This window comes from Ischnura elegans, chromosome 4 (genome assembly GCF_921293095.1).
Source record: "Ischnura elegans chromosome 4, ioIscEleg1.1, whole genome shotgun sequence".
Lineage (NCBI taxonomy): Eukaryota > Metazoa > Arthropoda > Insecta > Odonata > Coenagrionidae > Ischnura > Ischnura elegans.
In genome coordinates this window covers 35,568,557-35,587,694 of record NC_060249.1, presented here as the reverse complement: position 1 = coordinate 35,587,694, position 19,138 = coordinate 35,568,557, and the positions used below count along the sequence as shown (strand labels likewise).

Here is a 19,138-nt window from a genome sequence, read left to right as displayed (position 1 = left end):
GAATATAATAAAAATAAAAAATAAAAATACATCGGATACAAAGACGCGGAAGACATCGGATTTGGATCCGAAATTTTAAATAATAGCTTCAGTGAATGCAACGCTCCATAAGGTTGGAAAGATTTCCGATTCTATCTTCGAATGCGCCGTCGCATGCGATTCTTGTCCTACTCATGAACCGTTTTGTTTAAAAGCTCTCGCAGAAGTTGCATAAGAGAATTTCAACCATGGAAAATAAAAAAAGGCAAAATACGACTGGCACATAGTGTGACTTTTCCCGAGAGATTGAACAATCATCGGGGAAATCTCAGCGTCAGGAATTTGAAAATGCATTTGGATCCGAAAATATCCGATCCGAAAGATCCGGCTCCGAAAATCAAGGATCCGATCCGAATGCGGACCCGAAAAAAATTCTGGATCGTCCATCCCTAGTAAAAACTACACTAAAACTCTGGGACGAAACGAAACGTACATAATGTCTTAGAGCAAAAACTTGGAAATTCAATCATATATCAGGCGTGCTGATAATTGCGTGCTGACATGGCATTTATGCAAGCATAAGAATTGCGGTATTACTTTGAAATGTCGAATGTAACGGATATATCTAGATTGCACATGAGTAATCTACTTGAACGAATAAAGACATACAGACGAGAACTCAGGGTATCCTCCTTGAAGTATGATTTTTTGGCAAACCCAAATTAAACTGACCGTGAGTAACCTAATTGCACACAAAACATTTGGTATAACATGTATTGAAACGTAGTATCGCCATCGGCGAAATAAAATTTCATTTTTTAATAGTCTGTACTATTTCATATAACAAGATCAAGGGTCTAATTGCCACCTTGTCGGACGCATGGGTAGGCATAAATTCAACGTTTTATGTATTTACGGAGATTAGGGGGTATATCCTATGACCTCTTCCCCGCCCGAGGACGAAAATTGGCCGAACAAACGTCGACCCCATCACCTGGCCGACATCGACCCTCCTTCAATCTCTACAACCTCAAAAATGACCCCTGCCAATGCTCAAACAGCTGATTGCCCGCATATATTTCCGACGGCCCGCCACCTACACGCGCCCCGGACACCCATGGTAGAAGAGGGTAGGAATGGTTATGTCCTCCAGGCAAAAACAATAGAGGAGCCCAGACTCAACGGTCAGTCTCGTTGAGAGAGATGGCAGCTGAGGGTTTCATTGGCCAACGCCTCAATGTTTACGCACGATTGAAGAGCTGGAAGTGATCCATTGTCCGACTGATCCGCACCCATTTCATGTTTACCGTGCAAACCCATTGCTAATTTTTCTGGGCAAAGTTTCACGCACGTGTCCACTCAGCTAAAATCGAAAGCGTGTATTTTGCTCGCACTTCCGAGTCTTCTTCGTACTCTTTCACGATGGAAAGAGCGATAATATCACCAGGTGATAGCAAGCATAAGTGGGTCTAAAGCAGCTTTCTATAGCAAGGGAGAAGGAGACGGAGGGGTTCAAGGGGTTCTAAAACCCCCGAAATGTTCGGGAGACACAGTATTGGTGTACCCCCTTTACAGGAATCCCCCGAAATGCCTCTCCCGAATATTCCCATCTCCTTACAACGGCCTTTCGTAGGGCTATAAAGAGACAAAATAAAACCATTTTGAAAATATAGACGATAAAGCGAATGAACAAAAAAGAAATTAAGCAAAATGCGTCATCAAATTTAACATTTTTCAATTCGCTGATGTATACTGGATTATCAAGATCATTAGGGTGACTTCTATTACATTCGTTAGTACTGCCTCTGCGTTCTACAATTAAGGCATGTGCATTATTCTCATCAAGGACAAAAGTAAGAATGTAAGTACATTGCAACGTGCATTTCTTTCATCAACACTCTAGCTCCCTCCTCAGTTTTCAATCATCTTTCCACCTTCAATTTACACCTGTGAATGAATTCAATGGTATGAGACAAGGTGCTGTAAAGCATTATAATATGTCAGCATTCAAGGTTAATGTATGTGTCCACTTATTTCTCAGCCATTGCCAGTATCTGACATTGACGTTATAGGCGTCGAAACTGTACTGCCTTGTTAATTAAATTGAAGTGGAAATACAAGAAAACTTATAATGGTTTTTCCACACGTAGTCAAAGCCAAAGCAATGTTAAATAAAAATAAAATTGAGAGGCAACTCCGTTCAAAGTGTGTCCAAGTGGTGTTGTTAAGTATATTACAATCTTGTACGACTAATCGTCATTTGAATCGCAGCCATTATTAACTAGTAAATGAATGTCTGCCGACAAAATTACAAAAATAAAGCAAGAAAGAAAACTTATGAAATTACAATTTCCTAAGATATACCATAAATGAGGGGAAGTTTCCGCGAATGAACAAGTCTACCAACAGCTAGCAATTTAACGGCAGAGGCATACCATTACGCACATTTTTGAGAAAATGTACTGTCATCGACGAAAGATGAGTAAAATACCACCGCTTACACGCTACCGAAAATTAGCGTCTTCTCGGACAATGAAAATATGCATCTGCCACAAATGAAGCGATCAATAATTACATTTCCCACCTACTAGGAACGGAAACGCAATACCGAACTGGCAGGAAAAAATACCGAGAGATCGAATCAGAGAGGGTGTGAAAAACCATGGGGTTTCTATAGTGGGGAAGTTGTTCGTTAGAGGGATGATAAATGAGCGCCGAACAACGCAAGTCATCCCTTTCAGGACTCAATCAGCGTGTCAGTCGAGCCTCAAGTCAACATCAACAAAGGTGGCAGGAAAATGTTATTCAGTAGTCTCACGTTTAAACTCTCGAACTAAAAGTTAAGACCCTAGCGTTAAGACTTAAGTATTTTTTTAAATAATTAAGATATTTTGAGGCATGGCAAATTTGTCCTCCTAACATCCCTTTCTAACCCAGGGGTCCTTCTGGGAAAAATCAAATTTAAAGATTTCCCATTTTGAAAATATGAAATTTTTCTACTCAATCATTAATTATTCAGGCATCGATACATTTCGCCATTAATCTTTACACAGTGGCGGATACATATGGGGGGCGCGCGACATCGCCTTGCGGGGCCGCCCGCATTGTCGAAAATTGCAGAACTACAATTGAAACTTTTTCATATCATAAGATGGCGATGTCTTGTATGTATACGTATATTTTCAGTTTAAATAAAATTTTCTAAAACTCTGCATGTGACTTTATTATTTTTTACTATGATAAAAGTAAAGGTGGCTCAAGATATCTTTGCGCCCCCCATTTTCATTTTTTCTGTATCCGCCACTGTCTTTCATCATTATCATCATCATTAGTCCACAATTCTAAGATTGGTTTGACGCAGCTCTCCATTCCTCTCTCCTATCGGCTAGCCTTTTCATTGCTACATATTTCTTCTCTTTTACATCCTTTATATCCTGTCCTATGTAACTCATTCGGGGCCGACCCTTGCCATTCTTCCCTTCCACCTGTCGTTCTACGATTGTTTTTATCAGGCTATAATGTCTCATAATGTGGCCAACTAAGTTGTAACGTCTTCTGCTTAAGGTTTTTAGAAGACTTCTCTTTTCTCCCACTCTTCACAGCACTTCCTCGTTAGTTACACGGTCGATCCATTTGATCTGCATCTTCTTTAGCTTTTAGCACCACATTTCGAATGCTTCCACTCTTGACCTACCTGCGGCTGCCAAAGTCCAAGCCTCGCCTCCATAGAGAAACATGCTCCATATGTTGCATCTGATGAATTATTTTCCTTACTTCTATGCTTTTATTCTCAGCTGTAAGAATATTCTTCTTTTTGTAGAAAGCCCTCCTCGCCTGCGCCATTCTACTGACTATTTCTTTCTTGCTTTGTCCATCGTTGGCAAATCGGCTTCCCAAGTAAGAAAACTTTCACTTCTTCAAGCTAATGCTTTCCTAGGTTAATATTCGTCTAGACATCCTCTATTTTGCTCCAAAATAATATTTTAGTCTTCTTTTTGTTGATTTTCAGATGATATCTGGCCATTGTCCTTTCCATACTTGTCAACGTCTTCTTCAAATCCTTCTCTGTCTCGATTTCGAGTGCTATGTCGTCAGCAAATCACAGCATACTAATTCTTCTCCGTGAATATTGACACCCAAAGCCTTCTCCTCCACTGTCTTTACAACACAAAAAAAACACGCAGCTTATACCTTTCCTGAATAGAGCTGAAAATTTATACATTTTTATGTTATTTAGAAGCAAAATTGGGCTATAATGGGTTGAAAAAATCGATAGACCGCTGCAAGTAGGGACAGAAGTCGATATCCACCCTTATAAAGTGGCGTGAAAAAAATTACACCTTATACGGTCACTTACTTCAAAAATACTTGAGATTTTTTTCATCCAATTGTCAAAAACGTGGTAGCAGGACAACACTGTGAAAAAATATACGCGAGGGCAATTTTTTCCGTAAATTTCTTGGATACTGCGTACATAATGCAATGAAAGTTGTACAATAATGGCATAAATAAAGCTGAATGGTTATTATATATCAAGAAAGATACGTGCAAGCTGAGGAGACGAAAAAAGGTGCCCAAGCACGAGATCTTTGTGAAACACTCAACGGGAATAGATCACGTCCCTCTGCATAAGGAGAATGAAGCCGTCAGATTAACCCGATAGGGTTTTTGACACTAATCGCATTGGCCACGACAGCTGAGGAAACCAATCGGTTTTTGGGGAGAGCTAGATTACGGTATCCTTATCACCAATTAATACGATGAGAAAAGAGTCACTATCAGAAGATAAATATCCCTAGAAAGCAGCTGACGATATATAACGTCGCCATCAAGCTATTTCACAAAAAAATTAGGGAACAGCCTTATCTAGTAATGACGATAAAATAAATCTATGCCAACAAGTAAGGATGGGCCGCTTCCACTTTTTTGTCCTTTCTGATTTCGGTTCCGTTTCTTGCACCGGTCTTCGGTTGTGGTTCTCTCTTACGATTCTAGGTGATTCATTCTCATTGAAGAATTTTCAAACGCTATCAATAATTTTTGTACAAGTATAATGAAAAATTCCAAAAATGTCATGAGACTTTTTTCCAGCGAATTGCTATGCGGGAGAGTTCGCTGGCTTTCGTCCGAGTGATGAGGCCCAAGGCTGACGACGTTTCGGCGGAAGAGTTATTCAACGTCATCAGGGCTTCTCACGCCGTTCAGAGAGTCGGGTAAGTAAATATACAACCGCCCGAGTAACAGCCCGAATCTGATTGGTCAATCCTTTGAATGATTGGGTTCCACGCTTTCCTTAAGTGGAACCCTAGGTCACGACTGAAGTTATTTCTTGCCAACCGGATTTGTAAGAGGTAATTGGCCATTGAAATCCGAATACGCCCTGGATCAATTCAACGTTCTGAAAAAATATGGATTAAAATGCTAATTTGATAACCTTAAGATTTTTGACTCCAGTTTAATTTATAGGAGAACTTCATTCCGCAAGGACAAAGACCCGAGAAAAAAGTAAGCAAAAAAATTTAGGCTATCATTCACAAAACATTTTGACAGCGGTAAAAATAAGCAATCAAAACTGTACTTTGTGCAGCGTTTGGTTCGATGGTCGAAATACGTATCCTAATTTCACTCAAATATCTATCATTCTGCGGTGTTTCCGAAATGAAACGATTGGATTTAAATTTATGGCATGATTTGACAAAGGATTAGAGAATATATTCCAGGAGAACAGTCGACACATGAAAATTTGAGGCATTTCATGCACTCCTATTTGGACGAAAAATAAAATGAGAGAAAAATATGATAATCGGTCTGATGGGAGGATTCGACTCTTTTTAACAACCCAACCCTACTAATATAAAACGTGTCCCACATCTAGGATAAAGTTGGGGCTCCTACCCTAGGGTCGGAGAGGAATGGAGCGGGGACTGCTGCAGGCAACGAGTGTGAGTGTGGGAGAGAGGAGGACGTACAAAAAAAATAGGAAGATGGGGTTGAATAATAGTCCTGAATAGGGATGCGGGTGGGACCGTGGTGTGGGAATTAATGACTAGCATAGGGGCGAATGCCGTTTGGAAGGCAAAAGGGTTTTCGTAAACGAATGCGATGGAAAATATGGAAACGGCTGCCACCATAAAATAATCCTTCCTCTCTCTCATTGAATCAAAACCATTATGTGCCTCGAGGAAAAAGAGGCAGTTCTATTTTATGTCCCTCCAAAACTATTATTAAATCCCTCCATTATGTATTATCCGCCAAAAAAGACCCCCGTTTTCACTCTAAAAACACTAGATTTCGGGCCCGTTTCGATCGGAACTGAGGAACGTAGAGAAAATGCTAAGCGAATATGAGAGAAAAAGGTCAGCACAATCTCTACGGTAATATGTCGGTGACTAATATCACCCGAAGTCGTCTTTTAGCACGACCAAAACAGACCTAAACGAATAAGACCAGGAATAAGATAACGGAAATCCTATAAATTATGCAAAATGGTATAATTTCAGAAATTATGCAAAAGGACGAGTGAGAAAAACTCCTTTCTCCCAAAAATATGGCCTCAATACAACAAAATGATAACAGAAGCACTACGAAAATAAAACAAATCGTGTTTCCAGTTGCACAAGGGGATTTACTTATATCGTTATGTAAACAAAATTCAAAGACCAATACAGCCACGCAGTGTAAGGTACGGTGAAAGATATTAGCTCAAAATACCTAGGTATGAGGTGGCTAACCGATGGATATCAATTACTTTGGCACACGAAGCAGGGAGGGTACGAAGCCACTACTTCGAACTATTCTATCGTGAGTCAAGGTTTTAAGAGTTTAAAAGTAAACAGAAAATGAATTTGAATAATACGTAGATAGGATAAGACAATAGCGCCGTATGTAATAGTGGCCTCCTCCCAAGTTAGCAAATCTTTTCCACATCGAAGTACTTCCATTACATTAATATATAATTTTGTTTACCAATGTTATTTATGCACTCGAACAAAATGGTTTAATAACAAAAAATGTAGCTATGACCATCGTTAATATTTCTCATCCGTAAAAGCAACATATGCATTTAACAACACTATAACAATCGCTAAGTCCCTTTCAGTCGATGGACTAGCACGCTAGACACAAGTATGCCATCATTTTTTATAAAATTTGGCACAAAAACACCAAAAGATTCGGTATACCATATTTCACTACTATGAAGTGATCTTTTTTCGTATACGATTCCTCACAAGGGCATATAAATACCCGATACTAATTTAAGAGCCGAGAAAACTGCATATCCGAAAAGGTAACGTGATGTTGAGGAGAAAAAAATCCAACATGACGACCGTTTGGGACGCACCATGCTTTTCCAGTCATTCTCCTTTCGTGCATTATGAATTCTTGCACGCTAAGCGATGTTCCCGCTGGCTGCCGCCGTTGACGTAATTACGGGGTCGCGACAACTCCGCGACGTCGCGGTTCAAAAGAGAGACACAAAAAGAGAAATTAATTCCCTCTCGGAAAATAAAAAGAATAAAAACGAAGGCGATGGAAATGCGACAATATCTCGCACGCCCATCCGGAGTGAGAAAGGGAAAAAAATCTTTCTCGTGTCAGGAACTTGGTAGACGATATCACTTCCATACACTGCTTCAAGTTTTCCTCATTTTGCTAGAAGAGCTTAATTAGCGAGATACGGCGGAAAACGATAAAGGCAAAAACGAGATTGGCGGCGAATCGTAATTCGCGCACTGCTGACTGCATCTGAAAGGTTGCGAAAAGCCTCCGGTCGTAAAAATATTTCCGCAAGTAGTCCTCTCAACTTCTCACAAATTAAACAATTTACAAAGATTATACCCTATCATGATTAAAACTACCAACCATTAGCGGGCAGGACAGTGCGGCAACTCAAAAAAATTAAAGCTCAAACTTGAAAATACTTCTGGGTTGCCGGAAAACGCTCCCGATGACAATTCATTCACAGGCTATGGTTCCATTTCACCGTATCACCACCAAGATTTTTAAGTGTAAGCAAGTCATCTCGGCCGACAAAAGCAAACAAACATGAAGACTTAGTAACCTCATTTCTACAGAATTATTTTCATACATACATGTTCGGTGCGAATGTGATCCATGGGTCAAAATTAATATATACTAAGACGAAGAAGAAGTAAATATTATATAACGATGGTAAAATTTGCATACGAAACCGTTAGTTGCAAAATAGTTGCAATCCTAGAAATGTGGTATCATGTACACCTGCAAGTTCTGTCATAGCACTGAAAACTCAACTACATACTTACTTACACTACCAGTTCTTACACGCAACTGACGACTTGAATACCGGAAGAAGATAACGAACGAAGTGAAGTACCTGGCAGTTACGATAACCTCGAATCTCTCGCGGGAAACGCATATAAGGAATATTTGCGGAATTTCATTCGAATGATCATTCGAATGATCATTCGAATGAAATTTCAGGCCTGTTCTAATTTGCTTGAATGATTTCCGTGAATGATATGAGCGCACGGCGTCCATCTTGCCATTGGCATACACCTCGGAATTTTAATATCATATATAAAAACTTTGGAGGCATAGCAACCCATGAAATAGCTCAAATAATTAATATATACTTTGAGAGAACATAAATTCACAAACATCAACTGTCTAAAGTGGGTAATTCGGAAATAACATTTCGGATATTTAATGAATAAAAACGTCGTGTTTCTCCTCGATTGCGTCTATATTTTGTTTAATTTACAATTATTAAACTATATTTCATGATTTGAGCGCTAAAGTTTCGGATGAAGGTCCCAATTAATGACACAATCTCTGTTTATTCGGTGAACACATTCAAGCCAAACCGAGCCGCTACGTTATCTTGGCTCACCTATGGGTTCACAATATTCCCTATCTCTAATCATTCAAGGAACTCGCCCGAATGAAATTTCGAGCATGTCCTACTTTGCTTGAATGATTCCGTGAATGATATGAGCGCACGGCGTCCATCTTGCCATTGGCACCACCTCGGAATTTTAAGATCATATATATAAACTTTGAAAGCATAGTAACTCATGCGATAGCTCAAATCATTAATATTTACTTTGAAAGAAAGTAAATTCACAAACATCAGTCCTCTAAATAGGGTAATAATAGGGAGCCTACTTCATTGTAGAAAGTATGAGGATGCTGAAGCGCACTCTTTCGAAAATAGAGCAGGTCGCTTCCTTTTTTCTCTTCCCGTTACCTTTCTTCTCTCGCACAAAAATGATCTTTGCTCGACTGCATTGTGAAGGCTGTGTACCTGAAGGGGCCCCAAACATAAAAACTCATGGTCGACCGGCCTTCACCCTTGTGGAGCTTTTGCTTTACGCTTATTGTGTTTTTTTTTATTGGAGCTGGGAGATGCGGCGTCAATACGGGACTCGTCTCCATAAGATAGGATTTTTCTGAGCGAGAAGCAACGTGCAGTTTTGCCCCAAATTATCTTTTCACTTACTTTATAATTTAATGAATCGGAAGGGAAAAGACCTCGGGTAGCCATTTGAAGAGTAAGTTTCCTTATGATCATGTTCTAGAGCGCACTATCTTGAAGCATAATCATCCTTGCTCTGCAGCGAAAACAACTAATTATGTACTTCGTTACGGGATCACAAAACGCACGATTCATTAAAGTGGTTTTCCGCTATCAATACGTACCGTTCTAATTCCTCTCATTACTTAGTACGTCATACCCCACCGAAAGTCAAAGCAATACAGAAGTATATCGAAGCGCACATGTAAACGAAGCATTCCGTCGTCTGCGACTTCCAAAACAAATCATGTGGTCAGAAACGGTCGGATATATCGTTAGAATCGAAATACACTGTCGAAAGTGGCACCAGTGTGCATCATTTCTGCGCAGAAAATTCGCCGAAACCATACACCGTGTATAGCGGTACCGGCGAATGAATTTCATTCGAATGATCATTCACCGTGTAAAGCGGCCTTTAGAGCCACACTGTATTTCCAGATTCTGAAAGAAGCGATATCTTAAGAGAGATATTTAGCCGAACGGATAAATATGGTAATTCGTTCTTCACCCGAACAATAAAGGACTTTAATAAATGCTAATCGTAATTTCGTTAGAGCATTTCCTTATTATGCGTAAACGACGACGATCCTCAAAAATGACCGGGTTATATACCCGTGGATGGTCCTGCTGGCTGGTGTCCTGGCACCCCCTCCAAAACCCCTTTTTAGGTGGCTTACGGGATAGTAAGTAGATGAAGAAGTTATTGAGGCAGATATTAACAGTCAGAGAAACGGATTGGCGCATGACGTCAAGGCGAACTCTCCGATTGCTCAGGAGTATATCGTGATGCAATTCGAATCATGTTATTTTTACTACCCGCTACATCAAAAGTGGCAGCTTCTTCAATGCATTGGAGGAAAACAACAATCTAAAAAAAAATTAATTCATGCTCAAAAGTGCACATCATTCATCAGTGAAGACAACCAATGCAAATTCAGCGTGTACTCACCATTTCCATGCGATCCCATAGAGATGGCCGCCGCTTTCGTCGTCCCCGGAGTCGTTTTGCCGCCTCGCGGTCGGTGCGAGTGGGTCTTTGGTATCCTGGGGGACCCCGGAGAGCCTCCGGAGGACCCAGAGGGTGAAAGTGGCGCCTCTCCCATGAGGAGGCCCTCGGATCCGCCCCTGCCCCGACCGCGGATGCTGCTCCTGCTGCCCCTGCCGCCCCTGCTCCCGGGGCCACCGCCCCCTCCGCGGGGTCGACCCCGCTTGCCCCCTCGCCGCGGCTTCAGAACCAGCTCACCGTCTGAAAGGACATTGATAAGAGCATGGGAGATTAATAACAAGAAATATGTTTATGATTCTGTGAAAATCCACTGACAAAAACAAAACTCATTTTGCGATAAAATAGAAAGTTTGAGTGACTAAACACCAAACTCTCAGACCAAAGATAGGTTTCGGGTGGTAGTCTAATTAAATTTAAGTTCTATCGAGAAAAAATTGAGATCCGTTTTAAAAATATAGTTAACTAATCATATAACAATAATTACTCCTTTCATACATCAAAGGGTCTAGTAAATAAGCATTGCTTGTACGCAGTGTTCGCGATGAGTATCATTTTTCCAAGTATCTCTCTTCCAAGAATCGTATTCAGACTATGCCACAGATTAAATCATTCCAATATCAATAATAATCATACCATTTTACGAAGAAGATGATGATGATGATTTGAATTGAGTTCACTAAATAATCTGAACGCCCAAGAATAATAAACACCACTAACTACAGACTAAATCTCCGTAAAGCCCAAAAGTCAAAAATGAACTCATTAAGACACGAATTTATCTTCTTATTAACAACACCGAGCTTGTTTGATTTTACTCGAAGAAAACGTACTGCTGAAATAGCTTAAATACATAAAACTGAAATAGCTTTGGGCAGGTGTGGGAGAGTGAGTAAAACATATGTCCTAATTGGTGACGGACGTGAAAGAAAAGGTGTGGCATACGCTTCTAGGACATGAGTAGAGCCGAGCCTAGATAAGCCTTCGGAGAAGACCACAATAGAAAGACCAACCGGCTGCACTTACCAGCATAATTGACGAGCTCACAATCTGACCATCACTGACCGTCGTGGAAGGGAAAAAGGGAACGCAACTTGCCCTCACCCCCATCGACCCCCATTACTGCCCCTCCTGACGTGGATCCGAAAACAAAAGACACCTCAGGGGTTTCCGAGAAGCCCGCCCGCCCCTCAACGAAAATAGTGACGGACCACGCGCCGCTCCGACACCCGCACCACGGCAAAGGAACCAAAAGGTGCGTCCGGATGTGAAGGGACACAGCCTTCGCCGGCATTGCACCCGCCACTTCAGGGACGCAGAGGAGAGGGGCGGTCACCACCAAATGTTACATCAATAGCAACTGCTCGCCCAACGAAAAAAAAAGAAACAGGCCCGACGCCGTAACACTCCCACTACGGCTGCGCATCGGAGGAAAGGTGGCGAGGATTCAAATAAGAAGAAGGAAAAAAAAACACATTTAAAGATACAGACACACATTCAACCCGTTGATGCCCTGACGAATGGCTTGTGCCGTGGAGGGCGCAAGCTGCGAAAAGGAGCACGTGGATACGCGAGGGAACAGACTCCGTCGGACGCGGACGGGGTGGGGTGGCTTTAAAAAAATAAATTAAAGATGTACACATTCAACCCGTTGATGCGAAGGATCACCTGAATAGGATATAAGCCTGGCATTGAGAGCAGAACATAGGATTTAAATTGAATCATCTATCCCCAACGCCAAACATAAATTTATTCGGCAAAACTTACATTTGGTTCGCTTCCGATAACAGCATAAAGAACGTAAATCCTCATTTGAAGCATACAAAAATGGGTATAAGAAAAAGATTACTTTTGACTACCGGTTCGGATAGATTTATATGGAGCATTTTGCGAATTAAACCGGCTTGTATCCTCTCCCTAATACGGAGTTGATTTTCAATTTTCACAAAGGTCTACCACCTTTCATTCTTTAATAAATACTGCCTAGTGTCCATGCAATTGTATGCTTGGTAGGAAGCCATCAAAATTAAGCAAATTTCTGGGTAAAATTAATACCGTCTTTCATGTTCACTATGCACAACATAATGGGTTACATTTACTTACCTCCCTAATGCTCTTACAGTCTTAGTGCGTTAATAGACAAAAGCAATAAATTCTACTAAGGCCTATCGCCTTTCATTCTTTAATAAATACTCGCTTATGTCCCTGAAATTGTATGCTTGGGAGGAAACGATGAAAATTAACCCCTTGCGCTGAAATGACGAGTCCAGCTCGTCTTGAACTTCCGATGCCAAATGACGGGTGTGGCTCATCATCGGATTTTCAAATTTTAACACAATTTTAGGGCAAAAATATCAATATTTTGAAAGTTTAACAATGTTAACGAAGAATATGAAGAACTTATACTTCATGAAATATGATGTATTTGGAACTAATCAAATGATACTATGCGAGTAGCGATAGCTGTGTTCTCGATGTACGTAACTAGATACGAAGTAGGCATATGAAATTATGATTACTTTTTATTTCATTGTTCTACGCTGATTAAAAACCACAATATATCATTTCAATGCCTACCATTCCTTTTAAAAAGAATCAAAAATAATAAATTGAGGATAAGAGCACGATGTTCAGAAAATAAATTTAAGTGGAAGGGGTTAAGCAAATTTTTGGAAAAAATTAATACCTTCATTCATATTTTAGTTTTAAGGTTTTCGCAGCGATTAGATGCACTATTATAATCCATTTTCGGGTGTACGTTGTTCGGGTGTAAGTGGAATGAAACGTTGAGACAAATATTAAGCACGCAGACGTACACCCGAAAATGGATTATAATAGTGCACCTTCATTCATGTTAACTATGCACAATATTACTTTTGGATTACTTATGCATGACTCCCTAATTCTCTAACGATATATTTTCCTCTCATAGACGGAGTGCTCATAGACGGAAGCAATAAATTATTCCAATTCACAGATGCCCTGACGAATGGGTTGGGCTGAGGAGGGCGCAGGCTGCGAAAAGGAGCGGGTGGATGTGGGAGCGAACAGACGCCTCAGACAGAAGGACCCCCCCAGTGCAGAGACATCCCCGAAAAAGGAGGAGGGGGAAGGGGCTCAAAGGATTGAATGGAAGGGCTACTTTGCGCCGCCGAGTCCCAATGCTCCGGGCATTGAGTAATCCGCACGCGTTCCTCGGGGTCTCCTCTCTCCGAGGCGAACAAATGGACTCGGCGGGAGACTTCCGGCGAAAGATGCACGCGCACGCAATGGGAACGCAACCGAGGAGGAGGAGGCACCTGGTACACGGCACGCGGAGAGGTGCTTTCCGAGTAAGAGTAAGGAGAAGGTACACACACGACAGGGAAAGCGAAGGATGTGAGAATGGGTCATAATATCTTTCAAGGTGAAAACTGCCACGGCTGGGCTCCATGCTGATACATGCGTAATATTCCACGTCATATTTATTTGCGTGCATTACCGCATTGTACCATCTTCAGGTAAAATAGAATGAATTCTTAACACACATTGAAAACCTTATCAAAATTTATTTTTATTTAATTAATCGAAATTAATGGTAACTAAGTTGGTAATAGCATAGTTACCTACTATCAATAAACAAATATGTGCAAAACTAGGTATATCAAAATTCTTGTGCATTCCCTTTTCATTTTTTTTATTATATTATTGTAAGAAAACTGTTTTGTAACCTTTATTTATGTATAAATATTGATACTCTCATTTTTTCATTCATAGCCCTGAGGAAGGTTTTAAAATAAACCGAAACGTTGGCAAAAAAAATCTTTTTGCATTATATGACCTTTACTCCAGGAATTTTTTACCATGAATATTTCTGCTGATATATGCACCTACAATTTAGCCACAATTTAATAAGCGAACAACTGGTTACAACTCATAGCCGTATCTTCTGCTACTAGATAGTAGAATTAATATTTTACAAATTGCAGCATACAATATAATTTAATTTTAGCGGAATACGAACTAGCATTAAATTAGAGTGACACCTTCATATTCATACAATGATTTATAATATTGTACCTAAAAACGAAAAAGCCATTACGATAAACCGATTGAAAGGCAAATAAATATACCGTGAAAAAATACGGATATCAACAGAAATATAAGGAACTTCTACGAAGTAACGTCGTACCGCGTTTCAGAGTCGAAACGCGTCGTACCAATAAATAATTTCCAGGGAAAATTGGTTGCGTATTTTTCATTTCAATGCTATTCCTTTATTTCACCGGGTCATCGCTGTGACATGCTACATTTTTTTATCCTTACGAAGTATTGGTAAGCGGGTAGGGATGTGAAGGATTACTTGATAAGGATCGGGATTAACAGAAGAATCTAAGCTCAAATAAAGTTAATAAGAAGGCCTATGAATCGGATTAACCATTGAATCCCATTTACACTGAAAATCATTTAATTCATAATTAAGTAAGAGAGGAGATATTTTGGTGTTAAATAAGACGAATTTGTCAACAAAAAATACCATGACTTTAGCTTAGGCGAGAGAATTGAGGAGGAATTTAAACCAATGATTAAAAAACAGATCAATCCCATGCAGAAATTCAATTTCCATTTCATGACAAATTTTTAATTTGCTTACGATAAGGATAAATGCTATGAGTAAACTTATTGCTTCACTAGACTAAGAAAATTATGACCAACACATCGAATGAGTGCGACAAAAACGTGCACTTCACTAGATTTGAAAGGACTTGAAGTAACCTCATTACACTTCCAAGCCCAACCCATTTAACATAGAACCCAGCATCTTCGTTCTTCCTCGCCAGAATTCCTAATAAAATTAAAAACTAAATAAAATCATTTAAATGACTGTATTAAAAATTAATACATTTTGAGTTAAAATATATTTTAAAATAGTTTTTCAAATGATATCTGTAGTTTGTTTGGAGGTAAGCCAGTGAACTTCATTCCGGTCATCCACTATTTAGCCTAACCTGAAAACGGCAATTGTAGTAATGTTAAATTTTAAAATAAGTATTACATCCACACAGAATTTTGAAATTTTTATATTTATTACAGATTCATAAATACAACAACGAGCTAATAACCTTCAACTAGAAAACATCTGCGTAGTAATGAAAGTCGGATCCTTAAAAGAATTGCGCATTAAAGACAGATAAAGTGAAGTGGCGAAGTGTGGTAAACTAAGAAGGATTTCTTAAGCGGTACGATCAAGCGAGTTACACACTTCCTCATAATTAAAATTATTAATTTCCTATCCCTTTACTAATACGATTCTCGCTAACGCTTAGTTTAAAAAAATCATTCTACATAAGGATAAATTTCAACTAGTTCTTAGGAAGCATTCTCCAAAATGCTCTAGATAAATTGACATGTCGCTGCATTGTGCGTCCATACAGAGGTAATACCTTGAGCACGCCATAAATAAGGACACTTTCACAAACGAGATTCGTCCCTTTTCAAGAGTCGAAAATTAAGCCGTTTCCTCTCGGACGTGATGCCACGGGCAAAGGGAAATGTGAACCCCCTCAGCTCCCCCCTCTCTGCAGCGAGCAAGCGAATGCAAATCCAGCGCTAAGAGTATTACGGCGAGGCCGCCAAGGGGATTAAGGCAAGGAGAGATGCAAACTAGACCGAGGATGAAAGGCGGCATGAGAAAACCGAGGGGAGAAAAGGGCGAGCACCTGAGACTTTAGACCATGAGACTGTCACTGATTAAAAAAACACAAAAAAGTATCGTGCTGGACGGTCTTAAAGTGGGTTTTATACGCGGCCGCGGCACCTAAGATAGGTAACGTTTCCGGGTATCTGGTAGCAATCAATGAATATCCACGGCGACAGGAAAAAACCAACAATGAGTAATAAATACATTTTAATATGACGACACAGGACTAATCCGAATCAAAATGTATCACTTTCGATTTAAATCAAAATGAAATTAGATTACGCTAATTTCTTTGGACATTAATTGCACTTAACACATACGTCTGAACGAAACCTCATCTAACAACAATAACTAATGACCAAGAATGACTAATACATACATATTAATGAGAAGACACTGGACAAATCCGATTCAAAATGTATCACCTTCCATCTAAATCATAATGAAAGTAGATTAAGCTAATTGCTTTGGACACTTAACACACACGTTTCAACGAAACCCCATCATAAGATAATAAGTAAGAGCTTAAGTTTTGAACTTGACATGCCATAAGTCGAGGTCCTTCACAAACTGTGCTCCACAAAAATGCTTTTCAAGTCACTGGAAAAATGTAGCCTTTGAGAATTAGCTCGCAACGTCTGGAAGATCAAAAGTTCTCCATTACGGCCATTAAAATTTGCTTTATGGGAACGAATGTATTAATCTTACACTAAAATGTATGTGATAGCAGCACATAAACCTCCGGTATATGCGATTCGCAGCATTTTATACAATGCCAAGAAATAGGAAAACCAATGCAGCAAAATGGATCGTTTGTTAAGATACTTTACCCATTCACGTTCTTCAAGTTTGACAAAAACGTGAAGGAGCCATTTTATAAGCGAAAGACAGAATATATTTAAGTTGTGATGATAATAGTTAATTTACAAATTAGACACTGAAAGAGGGATACTTCTTTAAATACCTACGTTAAATCTGAAAATCTACGTTCCCACCAAATTGGGAGCTACATTGGGAGGATATAGGTGAAAAGCCGGTCTCGCCATTCTACTTAGCAAGAAGATACCACAACAAATTGAAAATTAAAATCAAGAAGCAGATAACGGGAATTCTGAGTGAATCCTGCCTGTATAGATGAATAAAGTAGTGTAATAGCTAACCTGAAGAAACGTTAAAGATTTTTCCCGCAAATATTAAAATGTCATGAATGAGTGCCTAGATCCTTTATTGATGCCATTGTGGTTCTTACGGAAGCAATGGATATTGACAATTTTAGGTGATTTTGTTCAAATTTCACTTTTTAGTGGTGCTGTATCCGAATATGATAATTTTTTGTATCCTACTTATGTATGTATTTTTGTTCCTTTTCTTTGCTCTTCAGTAGGTAAGCACTTCGTTCATTTTTTCAAATTCTCATGTTACCATCAGCCTACTGGTAACAATATATTTTAATAATTAGATAAAAGTAATAAATAAAAGCCTACCGAAGTCTTGAATGACACTGTATATTAGATATGACATGATATTTAGAGGTGACGGACAGCCAAGGTCATATGCACCAATAGGATAGGATAGGAAAGAAAAGGTGGAGGGAAACCCGGCGTCGGCATTAGCCAGCTCTTAAAGAAAGGCGCCAGGAGGACCGCGATTTAACGTCTCATCCCATACAGTTAGTATTGTACATGAAATACCCCCCACAATGCACTCAAGCAAGGATCGGGCAGTCCCTGAAAAATCTCCACCACCGCTGGGATTTGAACTCGGACCAACTGGTTGGGAAGCCAACATTCAAGCCACCACACCAACCCGAACCCACTCTAAATTCGGATCAGAGTGAACACACCCACACATAAATAGAAATGACCATAGACTTATTGTCTGCTCAAGGCCAGGTCAAATAATGACCGAATGAAAATATCACCAACATGATAACAAAGGGTAAAAAGCCCGCAATGACTTAACAATACGAAAACGACTCTTAATTCAATAGGCAATGTTATTCTCATTCAAACCTGAGTGCTATTAAAAACAAATTTTACAGAGAGGCCCAAAGATATGTTGCTTGAGGGAGATCTTTCCAATAATCTTGCTCCCCAAAAATTAATTAAATTTTTCTTTTTACTCTTGTACTCGCGGTAAAATTTTATGTCGTAACAATGATAAAATAGAACCCTTCCATCAATCCGGCATCCAGTCCAGCTCCAGATGGTATCATCAACATAACGGCACCAGTAGGAGATGTTGGATAAGATAAGATGTCCGGAATCAAATGTATAAACAATAGTTAACACGAAATCAGATTTTAAAATGCTAAAATCAAATCTAGCGGGCCGCATGGTACCTAAGGAATGCCTAAACAGCGATGGACGGTAATGAATAAATTTCGAGTTCCCAAAATGAGTCCATATGTCTCACTAGTACTCCAAAGATGCTGACACCACTTCAAGAGAGCATTAAGTGACGAAGCACCCGGAAATCGAGAAGGGAAACGCACAACAATGAGACATCAGCCGGAGAAAAAGAGCGTCACGACCAGTGGAGATCACGCTCCCTGGAAAAATAACAGCCCAAACGAGAGAAGCCTGAGGACGCATGACGTCACATCTGCCTAATTCCCTTCACCTGGTCCTCTAGTAAGCCAGGGACAGGATTGATTTCAGGGAAGGGCCTTGAAAAGCACGGCACATGCCCCTTCCTGTGGCGTCAGCCTTCCTCACCGGCCCTTCCGAACGCCCCTATTGGGAGTTTAAAGGTTGCGCCTGGAGGATGAGTGGAAAATTGGCCCATGGAGATTTGGTGAGATGGGTGGTGGCGATGTGAGAGACGAAGGGTGTGGGAAATATGGCACATGCAAGCCTTAATAACTGACCCAGTGTCTCCTCAGAATTAAAAGCCGAATAACGACTGCGTAACATGAAAA

The 19,138-nt window shown here is 40.0% G+C and overlaps 1 protein-coding gene across 4 annotated transcripts in view; it reads right to left on the bottom strand.

Moving 5' to 3' along the window:
• The window catches only part of LOC124157268 (chromatin-remodeling ATPase INO80), a 189,290-nt gene that overhangs the window by 26,390 nt on the left and 143,762 nt on the right, over positions 1-19,138 (bottom strand). For all 4 annotated transcript variants that reach the window (XM_046531843.1, XM_046531841.1, XM_046531842.1 and 1 more), the window contains exon 29: positions 10,485-10,781. In XM_046531843.1, the coding sequence (XP_046387799.1) occupies positions 10,485-10,781 (297 nt within the window). The remainder of the gene's footprint in view (positions 1-10,484; positions 10,782-19,138) is intronic.